The sequence below is a fragment of the Eurosta solidaginis genome, chromosome 3 (assembly GCF_040869045.1).
Source record: "Eurosta solidaginis isolate ZX-2024a chromosome 3, ASM4086904v1, whole genome shotgun sequence".
Lineage (NCBI taxonomy): Eukaryota > Metazoa > Arthropoda > Insecta > Diptera > Tephritidae > Eurosta > Eurosta solidaginis.
The window spans coordinates 10,897,709-10,909,306 of record NC_090321.1 but is presented as its reverse complement, the minus strand read 5'-3'; the positions used below and the strand labels follow the sequence as shown (position 1 = coordinate 10,909,306).

The following is an 11,598-nucleotide window of genomic DNA, read 5'->3' as shown; positions in this document are numbered from 1 at the left end:
AACAAGTGCCAGTAAGGTACTAGCTCGACCATCTTGGGAATGATTTGGTATGACCACATGAAACCTTTTAGGTCATACCGCCCTCACACCCCCTATTTCCATGGGAACTTTTGGTCGTCAGAGCCCCGGCTGTTAAAGAAACAGGATTCGCCACGGGTAGGCGAGGTTGACAATTGGGTTGTGCAAGCTATATATTTCGCTGGCAACCCCTTGAAAGGGTTGCGTTACATAACCCTTTGAATCAATTTGGTATTTTAGCCGCCTATTACGACAGGCATACCTGACGCGGGCATATTCTAAGCCCCCCTAATCCGCTGGGGTACCGGACGGCATGTTATCAAATTGTCATCGACGGGATGTGGGCGTGTTATCTATTTCTCATCGATGGGTTATTGGTTTGTTATCGTTGGTTTTCCAACGAAATATAGAAGAGTTATCAAAACAAAAGTTATAAATGAGTTATCAAGAAGTTTTCGATTTTATATCAAAAAGATTGATTTGTTATCGATATATACGCGAAAACTAATCGATCATTTAGCTTCTAAAAAAAGTTATCAAGAAGTTATCGATTTGTTAACGAGTTGCTATCAATTTGTAACTGCCGTGTTATAGATTTGTTGTCGTTTTGTTATCAAAAAGTTATCGATTGGCTATAGAAAAGTTGCTCATTGGTAATTGTAGTGTTAGCAATTTGTTAACGGCGTGTTAGCCATTTGCTATCGATAATACTTCGGTTTCTAATGAAACAAATACAGACGAAACTTCTATATAAAATCGATACAGTTGTGTCTGTAACGCGTCGATAACAAGCCGATAAGAAATCAATAAAAAGCCTATGACTCAGTCATATCAAGCCAAAAATAAATCGATAGCTCAACGATAGTTTCGTTATCAATAATAAGACGATGATAAAACAATAGTTTTTCGACATCAGTTGTTACCGTTGAGGCTGACATTTTTTGTTTCTGGTGAACTTACCGCTGTTGTGGTTTAACATGAACTCCTGAGCGAGCTCTAGTTAATTTAAAATAATAGGATTTCTAGACGTACTCCTGCATATTTACACATCGAACTTTACGAATACTTAGGTTAGGTTAGGTTGTAGCTGCCCTGATAAGGAAAGCTCACTTGGACAACACGAAGGCCCGTTGTGATACCACATACAACAAAAATAACGGTGACGGAGATCTAGCTACTTAGAGAATGTTTGGGTAGCAACGATAAAGTTCCGAATGATACCGATCTCAACCTTGGATAAATCCTCGGGAGATCCAAGTGAGTCGCGACCGAAGTACTTTCGCCTAGTTCTGGCAAAGCCCGCCTCATCATCCTCCACACAGCTACAGCAGGATGGAGTTTTCAGTATATTGAGACGTACCGCATGGATACCCATGGGAGAGTGCCCTGTCAAAACCCCAATGACTATTGATAGGTGAGCCTTTTAGAGCCGAATACTTGGTGCTCACGCTTTTTTTTAAGTTCATATAGGTGATAACCCTGCAAGCACATCTTACTGGCTGGAAACAGAAAAGATTTTAGAACGTAGTCAACAATTCAGCAACTATGTACACACATTCACGTTTAATGACCCAACGATTAGAGAAAAAATAGTCGAATTTTCATCTACATATATCGGAGCTGCGTTTTTGATTTCGTCTTACAAAACAGCAGCAGTCGAAATTGGTCCGGTACGGAAAATAGCACCATTAAAGTACCAGCCCGACCATCACGAGATCGAAGTGAGTGGGATTAGTTTGTTGGTGTTGTTGTTGTAGCGATAAAGACACTCCCCGAAGGTGTTGGGTAGTATTATCGATGTTGATGGTCCTTAGTTGGCTAAAAATCTGCTACGTTCCGGTGACAAGCCCGCCCATCACATGAACCATTTGAGTCGTAATTGTTTCTTCCTGTATTGTTACTTGACACATTCTGGTTTGGAGTAAGATTTATGTAAAAGGTGTGATGTAGGTTTGCAGTAAATGAATTTTGGTTTCTAGGAATATTTTTTTATTTATTTTCAGAATATGTATTAAATCTTTCACAATAGTAAAATATAGTAACTTGTTTGTAAAATGAATGAACTAATAATACGTGTACCTTAGTTTTGTCGTTATATGCAATATATATGCATCTATAGGTATAATGGATCAATATTTAACAAATACATACATATTTAATTGTGTATATTATGTACGAATATATACATACAAATGTACATATGTCTACACATAGTAATTTTTTTTTTTAACAAAGCCTCATGAGATGCTGCACTTACGAGACTAAAAGAGCAATTGGCTAGGCTTATAAATTATAAATTTGTCTAAAATTTGCTAAAGTCCTCTCCTTATTTTATTTATGTAAGTCGTTGTTTGGATTGCGCTAATCATCAATTCATTAATAAATGTTAAACAGTTTATTTTAATTTTAATGCCTGCGCATGTGCAGCGATAAGTGATCAGAACGGCTAAAAGAGCGAGTACAGAGCTGACAGCGAAATGGTTTAACACCGGTATGCTTTCTGTAATGTCGGGTCAATTCATCCGATCGTGCAAATCGCCACACACATCCTTCCCATGTGCATACATATGGTTTCTCACCTGTGTAAGGCAAACATAATTTAGTACAGTTAACATTGAATACATGACAAACTTACCTGTGTGAGTGCGTTTATGCGCTTTAAGGTGAGAACTCTTTGTGTATACTTTATCACAACCCTCGGTGTCACATTTGTGCACCTTTTTGTTTTTAGAGAGATCAGTAAAGCCCGTTATATTTGATTCTTCGGATCGTCCAAAGATACTACCACCACCGCCTCTTAAGATCATGCTGCTGAAATTATTCTTACGATTGTCATTAATGAATGATCCTTGGTAACCAGAACTAAAAGCTGTTTGGTGCATACTATTAGTTTGATTTGATGAAACCATCAGTCTCCATGGCGATAAAGTGTTCGCATTATTGGCACCTTGAGTCATTTTGTTGTATGTAGACGTAAGTATGGGAGCTGCGTTTGATGGCGCTGAGGGCAATATCATATCATTGGAAGACCAAAGTTTTGAACTAAATGTTGAAGATTTACGTTCGTTTGTATATTTGGCGGGATTTTTCAGAAGGCTTAGTAAACTAAACTTTCGGTCATAATCGTGCGTTATAGCAGCTGTAGCAGAAGCTGTTGTAGGATTACCAAAAAATGTTTCTGCAGTAGATGATACGGCAGATGATGCGGTATTTATACCTTCAGTGCATTGGTTATGTCGAGCAAATCCTTGATTGAAATTTTGATACGAACTCACACTACCGACATGGAAGTTGTTACTTGAAGTGGCGTTGTGTTTATCGCTGCGTCGATATGGTAGAAAGAAAGGCGACGCTAAAAATGGTGACATAGGAAGCTTAGAGATTGCTGATGTAAAAGGTGAGATATGCTGCCGCTTAGAATGTAGCTGAGTTGATGTTGTAAATGAGGAGCTGGAATCCGAAAAGGCAGAATTAAATCGCTCCCTTTTATAATTGTTTAAACTGCCCTTTATATCTTTGCTTCTTTCACATGTGTCAGTATTTGTATAAGTATTACAAATGATATCGTTTCCGCTATTGAGCTTATTTCCAAACAACTTACAGTTTAAAGTTTGAGATCCTATAAATAAAAAATTTTTTTTTAGGTTAAACGAGTTTTGAGACAATATGATTCAAGTGTCAAACTGTAATGCCTTTTTATTTTATATTTCGAGTCTTGCTCTCCTGAACAACTCTTTCCTTTTTCTCTCTTTTTTTACTTACATATATGTTTGATTTATGTGATAGAATAGATATCCAGTAAAGGACCTTTTAAATATGTCCAAGGACTGTTGTTGTTGTTGTAGCGGCAAGTACACTCGCCGAATGTTTTAGGGAGTGTTATCGAAGTTGATGGTCCTTTGCCAGATGCATATCCGGTACGTTCCGGTAACAAGCACCCTAAAGGTGCCAGCCCGACCATCTCGAGAAGAATTTAGTATGACCACATGACCCCTTCTAACCCATACCGCCCTCCCATTCCCCTAGATCCATAAGGTACTTGGAATTGCGAGAGCCTAGGCTGCTAAAGAAACAGGATTCGCCACGGGTAGGTGAGGTTGATAATTGGGTTGAAGAAGCTTTGAATTACGCTGGCAACCCCTTGAAAGTGTTGTTCTACATAACTCCTTCAATCAATTTGGTATTTTAGTCGCCTCTTACGACAGGTATACCTGCAGCGGGTATACTCTAAACCCCCTAACACGCTGGGGGTACAAGCAAGGACTGAGGTTTCTTGCTGCAGTTTTGTACAAAAACAAGTTTTCTTTGAAGATGTGGGATATTTTTGGCTCAAACCATTTAATGTGTGTTACTCAGCTAATAAGTTTTCTCTGTAGCTGACAAGTTTTTGATCTCTGCCTTTCAAAGACTCGGCGAAATTAAAACGCACTTCATTCGGATGACCCTTTTGTACCAGTTTGGCGGGATAGTGAGTAATTCGATGGGTCACTTTAGAACAATAAGCTGCGATAATATTCATAATTGATTCTGCTGTTTGTGCTACAACTAGATCAGACAGCTGTGACCGATAGCGTTGGCATAGCCACTAAGTAATAGAGAGAGTATATTAAATTGCGCACGTGTGTTATGCTGTCACTGATTCGCCACGGGAATTACAGCTTAACCATAACAAATTGTTCCAATGATGAGTTTGTCACTGCGACTCTTGGTAGGCTAATTGTTCCACTGATGAGAGCTGTGGTTGAGTTCGTCAATGCAGCTGTTGGTAAGTGTGATTGCGAACGAGACGAAGGCGCTGGCGCAGTAAATTTGTCAGTGATTTAGTAGAAGATGTCGCTGTGATTTACTGTGATTGCTCAGTCGCTTTGTCATAATAACAGGCGCATGAATATGTGCTCTTCTTAAATGAAGCAAGTTGTTGCGGGAAGAATTGTATCTCACTCTCTGGCTCTCCCACTACCTGTCCCAATCCTGCTCCCTTCCCTACAAAATACCAACCAATTTAATTAAATGGTTTACAAATATGATTGAAATAGGCATAGGGTGACCTTAGTTTGTATTCAGGATATTTGTACAGTTGTCGTACCCATTCATGTTAAGCAACCATTTCAGAGCTATTGTGATTTAAAAAGTTGTTTTCGATCACTAAACGTATACCACGATGTGCACTGATTTGGTGCGATTTGAAATTTTAAGTTTCTAAATCACGAATAAAAGCTATTCTTATGCTCACGTTTGCCAATAAATCAATTACTAAGTTTTAATAAACTTGACTCATCAATTACTAAATAATTTTGCCATTTCTTTATTCAAAAGACAAAGGGAACAATTTAGTTTTGCGAACCGAAAAATTATTTTTCATTTACGGGCAATAAGTAATGTCTACTCAAAAGGATGCACATCCGAAATCAATATTTTACGTGACCGATTTATACAAACAAACAAGCAATTTCTCCCCTGGTACATATATTAGGGCGGTTATATTTATATTTCAAATTCTTGAAACGATAAAAATTCGGCTTAAAATTGGGTAAAAAAATGAAATAAAAGCCAAGGCTTCACCTGCATATCCACTGCGAAGTGGAACATTGCCCTATTTCGGCAGCCAGGGCTTTTTTCAAAAATTTGCTGAGGTAGAGTGTTTTTGGAAACTAAAGACCAGCTAAGGTGATATTCCAATCCTCAGTTGATATATACTCCAGTGCGGGGGCACTTCAATCGGGGGATATAGGTGCGAAACTCAGCTAAGGCTAGCTAAGTTTGCCATGAGAGGGGGAAAAGTACATTCGAAAAATATTGCTCAAAACTAATAGACCTTTGGTTTCCAAAATTCCATAATACAACCTGGCCTGACCAAAATTGCAATGTTATTATTATCCTCCTGATTCAGCCGTGTTGAAACTGCATGTTTCTTCGGACTCCAATTAGAGGATATTGATGACAATTAGTGAGTAGATGCGGCGAAGCACTGCTACAACAACGACCAAAATCCATGACACTGCACAGGACAGGCATACAGCTTAATCTACAAATGTAAAAACTTATAGAGACCTTAAGCGAAACGACAAAATCACGTAGCTATATAATAAATAATTACATGTATTCAGAATTAATAGGATTCATGATGTCGCTTCACATAAGCCAAATACTTTTAACTGTACTATGTGAGCGTAACGTCACATCATCAAAGTTTGTTTGCTCAAAAGGCAAACCTCTAAGCTGTAATGACTGGTCGGGCTTAATTTTGGCTACCCGCCGTAATTGGCGGCACAAATATCCTGAATGTGTATACTTTATAGGGTCCAAATATTGAGTAGGAGTAGCAAATACTTCTCTACAGAGAAGCCAAAACATGCACTAATACAAGGAAAGTAACTTCTCACGAAACAGAAATCTAATGATTTTTCCAACTGCTAGTATTTGCCAAGAGGACGGAGTTATTCGATAACATATATCCCGCCACCTGATTGGGGTTCTACCGTTTGGTCGTCGAACAAATTCTGGTAACACTATGAACACATTCAGTCTATGTGAAGTCTTTATTGACCGGCCAGTTCAACCTCGCTTACCTACAGAGTGCAACCTTCGAGCTAATGATATAACCGACAAAGGGAGCACATTTAGCACTACGTACCGATAGTGCGGAGGTGGATTTTGAAATTCCACAGAAACATATAATAAAATACCGGAAAGCGTTGGGACCAGTGCATAAAAAGCGCGCATTTGTTCAGACTCGATTTTCGGAGTAAAAGTTGCATTAATTGTTTTTGCTACACACAAATCTCGGCCGAAGCAACATTCAAATTGTTTTTATTAATATAATTTAAATTGTATTTTTAGAAAAGTTAGTTTTCAGCAATTATTGGAAATGAAATTCACACTATTTTGGTTACAAAAAAAAAAAAAAATATATGTATATAGACCAACACCACAAAGTGCCATTTTGATGCCAACATTTTTTCAAATAAAAAAAACACATTTTCAGTTAGATACTCGATTCCGATAAAATGCTAGCTTTTCATGCATAAGATCCATTGTTTGGACCCACTCTTACTTTCAATCAGTGGTGGACCCAAGGAGGGGGAGGGCGAGGGGGCGATTGCCGCTCCCGCTCTGATCGGGAAATTATGAAAATTATAAACGTTTGTGTTAATTACATATAAAATTTTAAAACTTTTAGCTTTTATGTATGTATAATCTATAAGATCGTCCTCCGGTCCGAAATTCGGTTAATGCAGCAGAAATTCTTTGAAAGTCGAGGGCTCGTACTTTATGAACAATGTGGAGGGAGAGTTGCTTAAATGTGGATCAACTTTTAGTATTTTTCAGCTAAGATAACTAATAAAAATAGTCGTGAATTAGCCTAATTGGCACATTTATAATATTTCAAAACCTGTATAAGAGCTTTCAATACACGACCCGGAAAAAACGAAATAATAAGATATCCTTTCCAACAGGTTGTTTAGGGTTCACAACCTAAATTATTGTCCCTAATTTTATAAAAATATGTGTTGTTATATAACACTAACAACCCAAGGATAGGATAGGATAGGTTAGGTGGTAGCTGCCCTGATAAGGATAGCTCACTTGGACAACACGAAGGTCCGTTGTGATACCACATACACCAAAAACAACCCAAATAGAAACATAAAACTTTTTAGAAAATTCAGGAAAATTCTGTGAATTTTCATGCAAATTTTCAGCTTTCCGGTAAGAATTTTTAGAATTTTTCTGAAAGATAAATTCTAAAAATTCTTACTGAAAGCTAAAAATTTGCATGAAAATTCGCGGAATTTTCCCGTATGTTTGTATCAAAAATTTCAAGGTCACTTTATCTTACTTAAAAAGTTGACTTAAATTGCCCCCTCCCAAATCGTGCTGGATCCGCCCCTAATTTCAATAGCTATAAGAATGGAATTGGACTACGTAACGCTACGCGGCGTTGTGTTATTGCGCTGATAGCGAAGGTGACATCAAAGGCGTACATGCACTATTTTGCAATACCGTAACCAAAAGCCTTCAGAGTATAGAAAACAGGCTGGTAGTGCTGAAAACAGGACTTAATAAATTTATAAAATGCATGCAACTGATACAGATTTCAACCTAAAGTTATACATTATATAATACGCTTTATATAATGTACACATTTTTGTGGGATATTACTGTGTGATCATCCTTTATAACAGATTGCGCACATTTGTGTGATGAAAATACTATATATTTACACAAACGTACAAACTTAGTCATCGTTTTAGACACAATTTGGTTTTGTTGCGTATTTTAACACCAAGAGTAGTACAACAAATATAAATGATAACAGTTGCGGTAAAAATATTTGGAACTGATGGCAGTTACAGGCGGCTGGTTGACTGGTACCATAAAAAGTGAATGTTGCCCCTGAGTAGCTTGCCGTTGTTTTGTTCAATTAAAACATGGTGAAGCGCAGTAACGACATTAACAAAATTGTATGTAAAAACAAAAATCGTCGTGGAAGCACGAAAAAGAAGAACAAATAAAAATATGTGAAATACAAAAACGCGTCTTCAAGTGGCACACTCATAAAACCCATAAACTGCTCATTTGACTTGGCGTGTGAAATGGTTAGCAGAAGCAGTACAAAGTTAGCAGGTGGGCAGAATGGTTGCCTAAAGTAGCAATCAGGCATAAGTGGAGAGTGGAAAACGTAAACAAGCTTCGAAATAGTCAGGAAATGAAGCAATGCAACAGCTATATGCAACGCGCTAGTGAATGCTTGCCGCATGTGGCAAGTGTGGCAAATACATACCGTTTACACATAGTCATACGTTTGTATGTCTATACGTAGTTCTATGTCTCGACCGCCTTTCAACTATTTTCAGCAATAATTATGATGAACTGAGTGAGTGTATTTGGTTGAGACATGAATCGGCGGCGTATTGACACACACAGCGACAATGCTGACCAAATTTAAACATACCAAAGACAAAATCATCATCAAATTCGCAATAAAGGGATACTACTATTATCAATGAATGTAAAGGGGCCTTATTCTGCAGCTCAATTCGAAAGTAAATGCGATTCGAAAGCTATCAAATCACATATTTTGTTTTTCAAATCCGAATGAAATTTCTTGCGCATGGAGTTACATGATAAGGTCTCAGGTGTACTCCTTTGGTTCGTTTTGTAGTTTTTTATACAAAAAACTGGTCTTTTCACTCAAAACGATATGAAATTTGTTTCAAATAAATGGGATTATTTATGTAGCGCTTAATATATTGATAACATGTCATGAACCCAAGTCCATCAGTTCATAAACATTGACAAATACAATTTTACAATAGCCTAGCCTTGTTTTAACCTCATTTTTATCCGAGCATGTGATTTCGGCAGAATTACACCAGCTTTTTGGAGTTTTATAGAATTTCGTCATAACTGTTAGCCGACAACCGAGGTGAAAGTCACGCAGTCTGCAGTGTCTGAGAGGACACTCATAGAGTGAACGAAAGACTTAAGATACGAACCTGAATGGAAAAGAGATGGTTTAGGAACATGTTTAAGATATATATAGAGAAGGTCAAAAGGCATTTACTCTAATGCAAATGTTGTACTTAATATTTTTGTGGCTGCAATCAACAATCATCCTTTAAACTCAAATTAATGTGAAGCTGTCAAACTTGTTATAAAAATAGCTATAAATTGTTGATTTAACGAGAACTAATTGTCACTATATAGACCTAAGATTGCGCAGATACTGTTACTTGTTCGAATGGTGTCGATCACAGAATGTATGACGTATTTCAGTCATGGTTTAATTAATTTCAAAAATTAAGGTATCTTCAAAAAAATCTTTTGAGATTTAGCAAAATAAAATAACGTACATGCGGACTAGCATGTAATGTACAAATATACATGTAAGTATGTCAAAATCAAAACAAATGCTCAATTAAAATAAAAGATACGAGTGTGTTTAGTAGAACACATAATGTTCTTTTTATTCGCACATAGTGTATTGACCATGAATAACCATCAAAAAATTGTGTAAGCGGTTGTAGACAATTAGTTGTATTACGGCAGCGCTATTACTTTATCTTACAAGAAGTTAAATAAAGCAGATTATACATCGCTTATTGCACGCCTTTTTTAAGTATTACTTGCGCTACAAATAAGTCTGTGTTCATGTCGAATTCTCGATGCCAGCTAAGATGTTTCTCACACCTTCTACATAAATACTTGGCACCGGTTTCATCATCCTAGATAGAAACCCTTTGAAAGCTATGATTCAGATTTTCGTTTCACCAATATGGGGTGGACAACCCCCAGTTAAATTGTTAATTGTAAAAAAAAACAAAAAAATAAAAATAAAAATAAAAAATTTATAAATAATAAAATTAATGATGTATATTGGAACGATTTTCCGTCATCTCTTGTCAAATTTGGTTTTGAGACAAACCGGTTTCGGCGTTGTGCCATCATCAGTGTCGATTTTCGTTCTGATCTGTTGTTGTCGTTTGTCCTGTATTTATAGTTCGTAGGTATATGAGCAGGTATTGACAAATTGATGCTTGTCTATATTTAGTTATGTGTATGTGCTGTGTGTTCATTCAGAACCGAAACACAAAACAATTAACACACCAAAACAAAAAACCGACAAAGAAGGTCAAGCGACTAAAATCACAGATTTCTACCTACCCCAGTCAGCCACACAAATCGATTAGTAAACCACCCTCGGTTCTGAATGAACACACAGCACATACACATAACTAAATATACACAAGCATCAATTTGTCAATACCTGCTCATATACCTACGAACTATAAATACAGGACAAACGACAACAACAGATCAGAACGAAAATCGACACTGATGATGGCACAACGCCGAAACCGGTTTGTCTCAAAACCAAATTTGACAAGGGATGACGGAAAATCGTTCCAATATACATCATTTATCCACCCTGTCGGAAAATCAACCAAACAAGATAAGTCAATAAAATTAATAATAAACAAGTAAGGACGGGACTGTCTTCAGCCGAAGACTTCATACCTTTCATGAATGGGGCTTAACAATAATCTTATCCCGTTCGTAATCTGCAAATAATCGGATGTATAAGATAAGAAATAGATAGTGAACAGATGTATGTACATACCTGAACGATTTTTAAGATAAATATAAAATAAAAAACAGGTAGGTACTTTGTGTGAGGATGCAAAGTTTCACGTTTTTTGTGGTCTACATGTAAAAACTATGACTACGAATCACTTATATCAACAATATATGACGTAAACGTAAGTATTTGATGCAATTTGATGAAGTTTGAAGCTTCTAGCCGTAAAAAAGTGGCAAAAACGACAATTTATATGGGGTATATAATATATACCACCGATCTCTATGAAATGTATACTATATACGTATGCATTTAGTGAAATTTGAAGCTGAACAATCGGTTGTATGAGATATATACTATATATACCACCGATCTCTATGATTTTTTCAGATAACAATATATGCTATATACGTAAGCATTCGTTGAAATTCGAAGCCTCTAGCTCTTAAAATAGGGCAGTAATTACGAAAAGTTTCTTATCTGAACACTCGGTTGTG

At 36.9% G+C, this 11,598-nt stretch overlaps 1 protein-coding gene across 8 annotated transcripts in view; it reads right to left on the bottom strand.

Moving 5' to 3' along the window:
* Positions 1-1,984: 1,984 nt before the first annotated feature.
* The window catches only part of LOC137246213 (Krueppel-like factor 7), a 54,487-nt gene continuing 44,873 nt past the window's right edge, over positions 1,985-11,598 (bottom strand). For all 8 annotated transcript variants that reach the window (XM_067777298.1, XM_067777297.1, XM_067777300.1 and 5 more), the window contains 2 exons: positions 2,654-3,637; positions 1,985-2,597 (listed from right to left, as the gene is read on the bottom strand). In XM_067777298.1, coding sequence (XP_067633399.1) covers positions 2,425-2,597; positions 2,654-3,637 — 1,157 coding nt within the window. In that variant the 3' untranslated portion in view covers positions 1,985-2,424. The remainder of the gene's footprint in view (positions 2,598-2,653; positions 3,638-11,598) is intronic.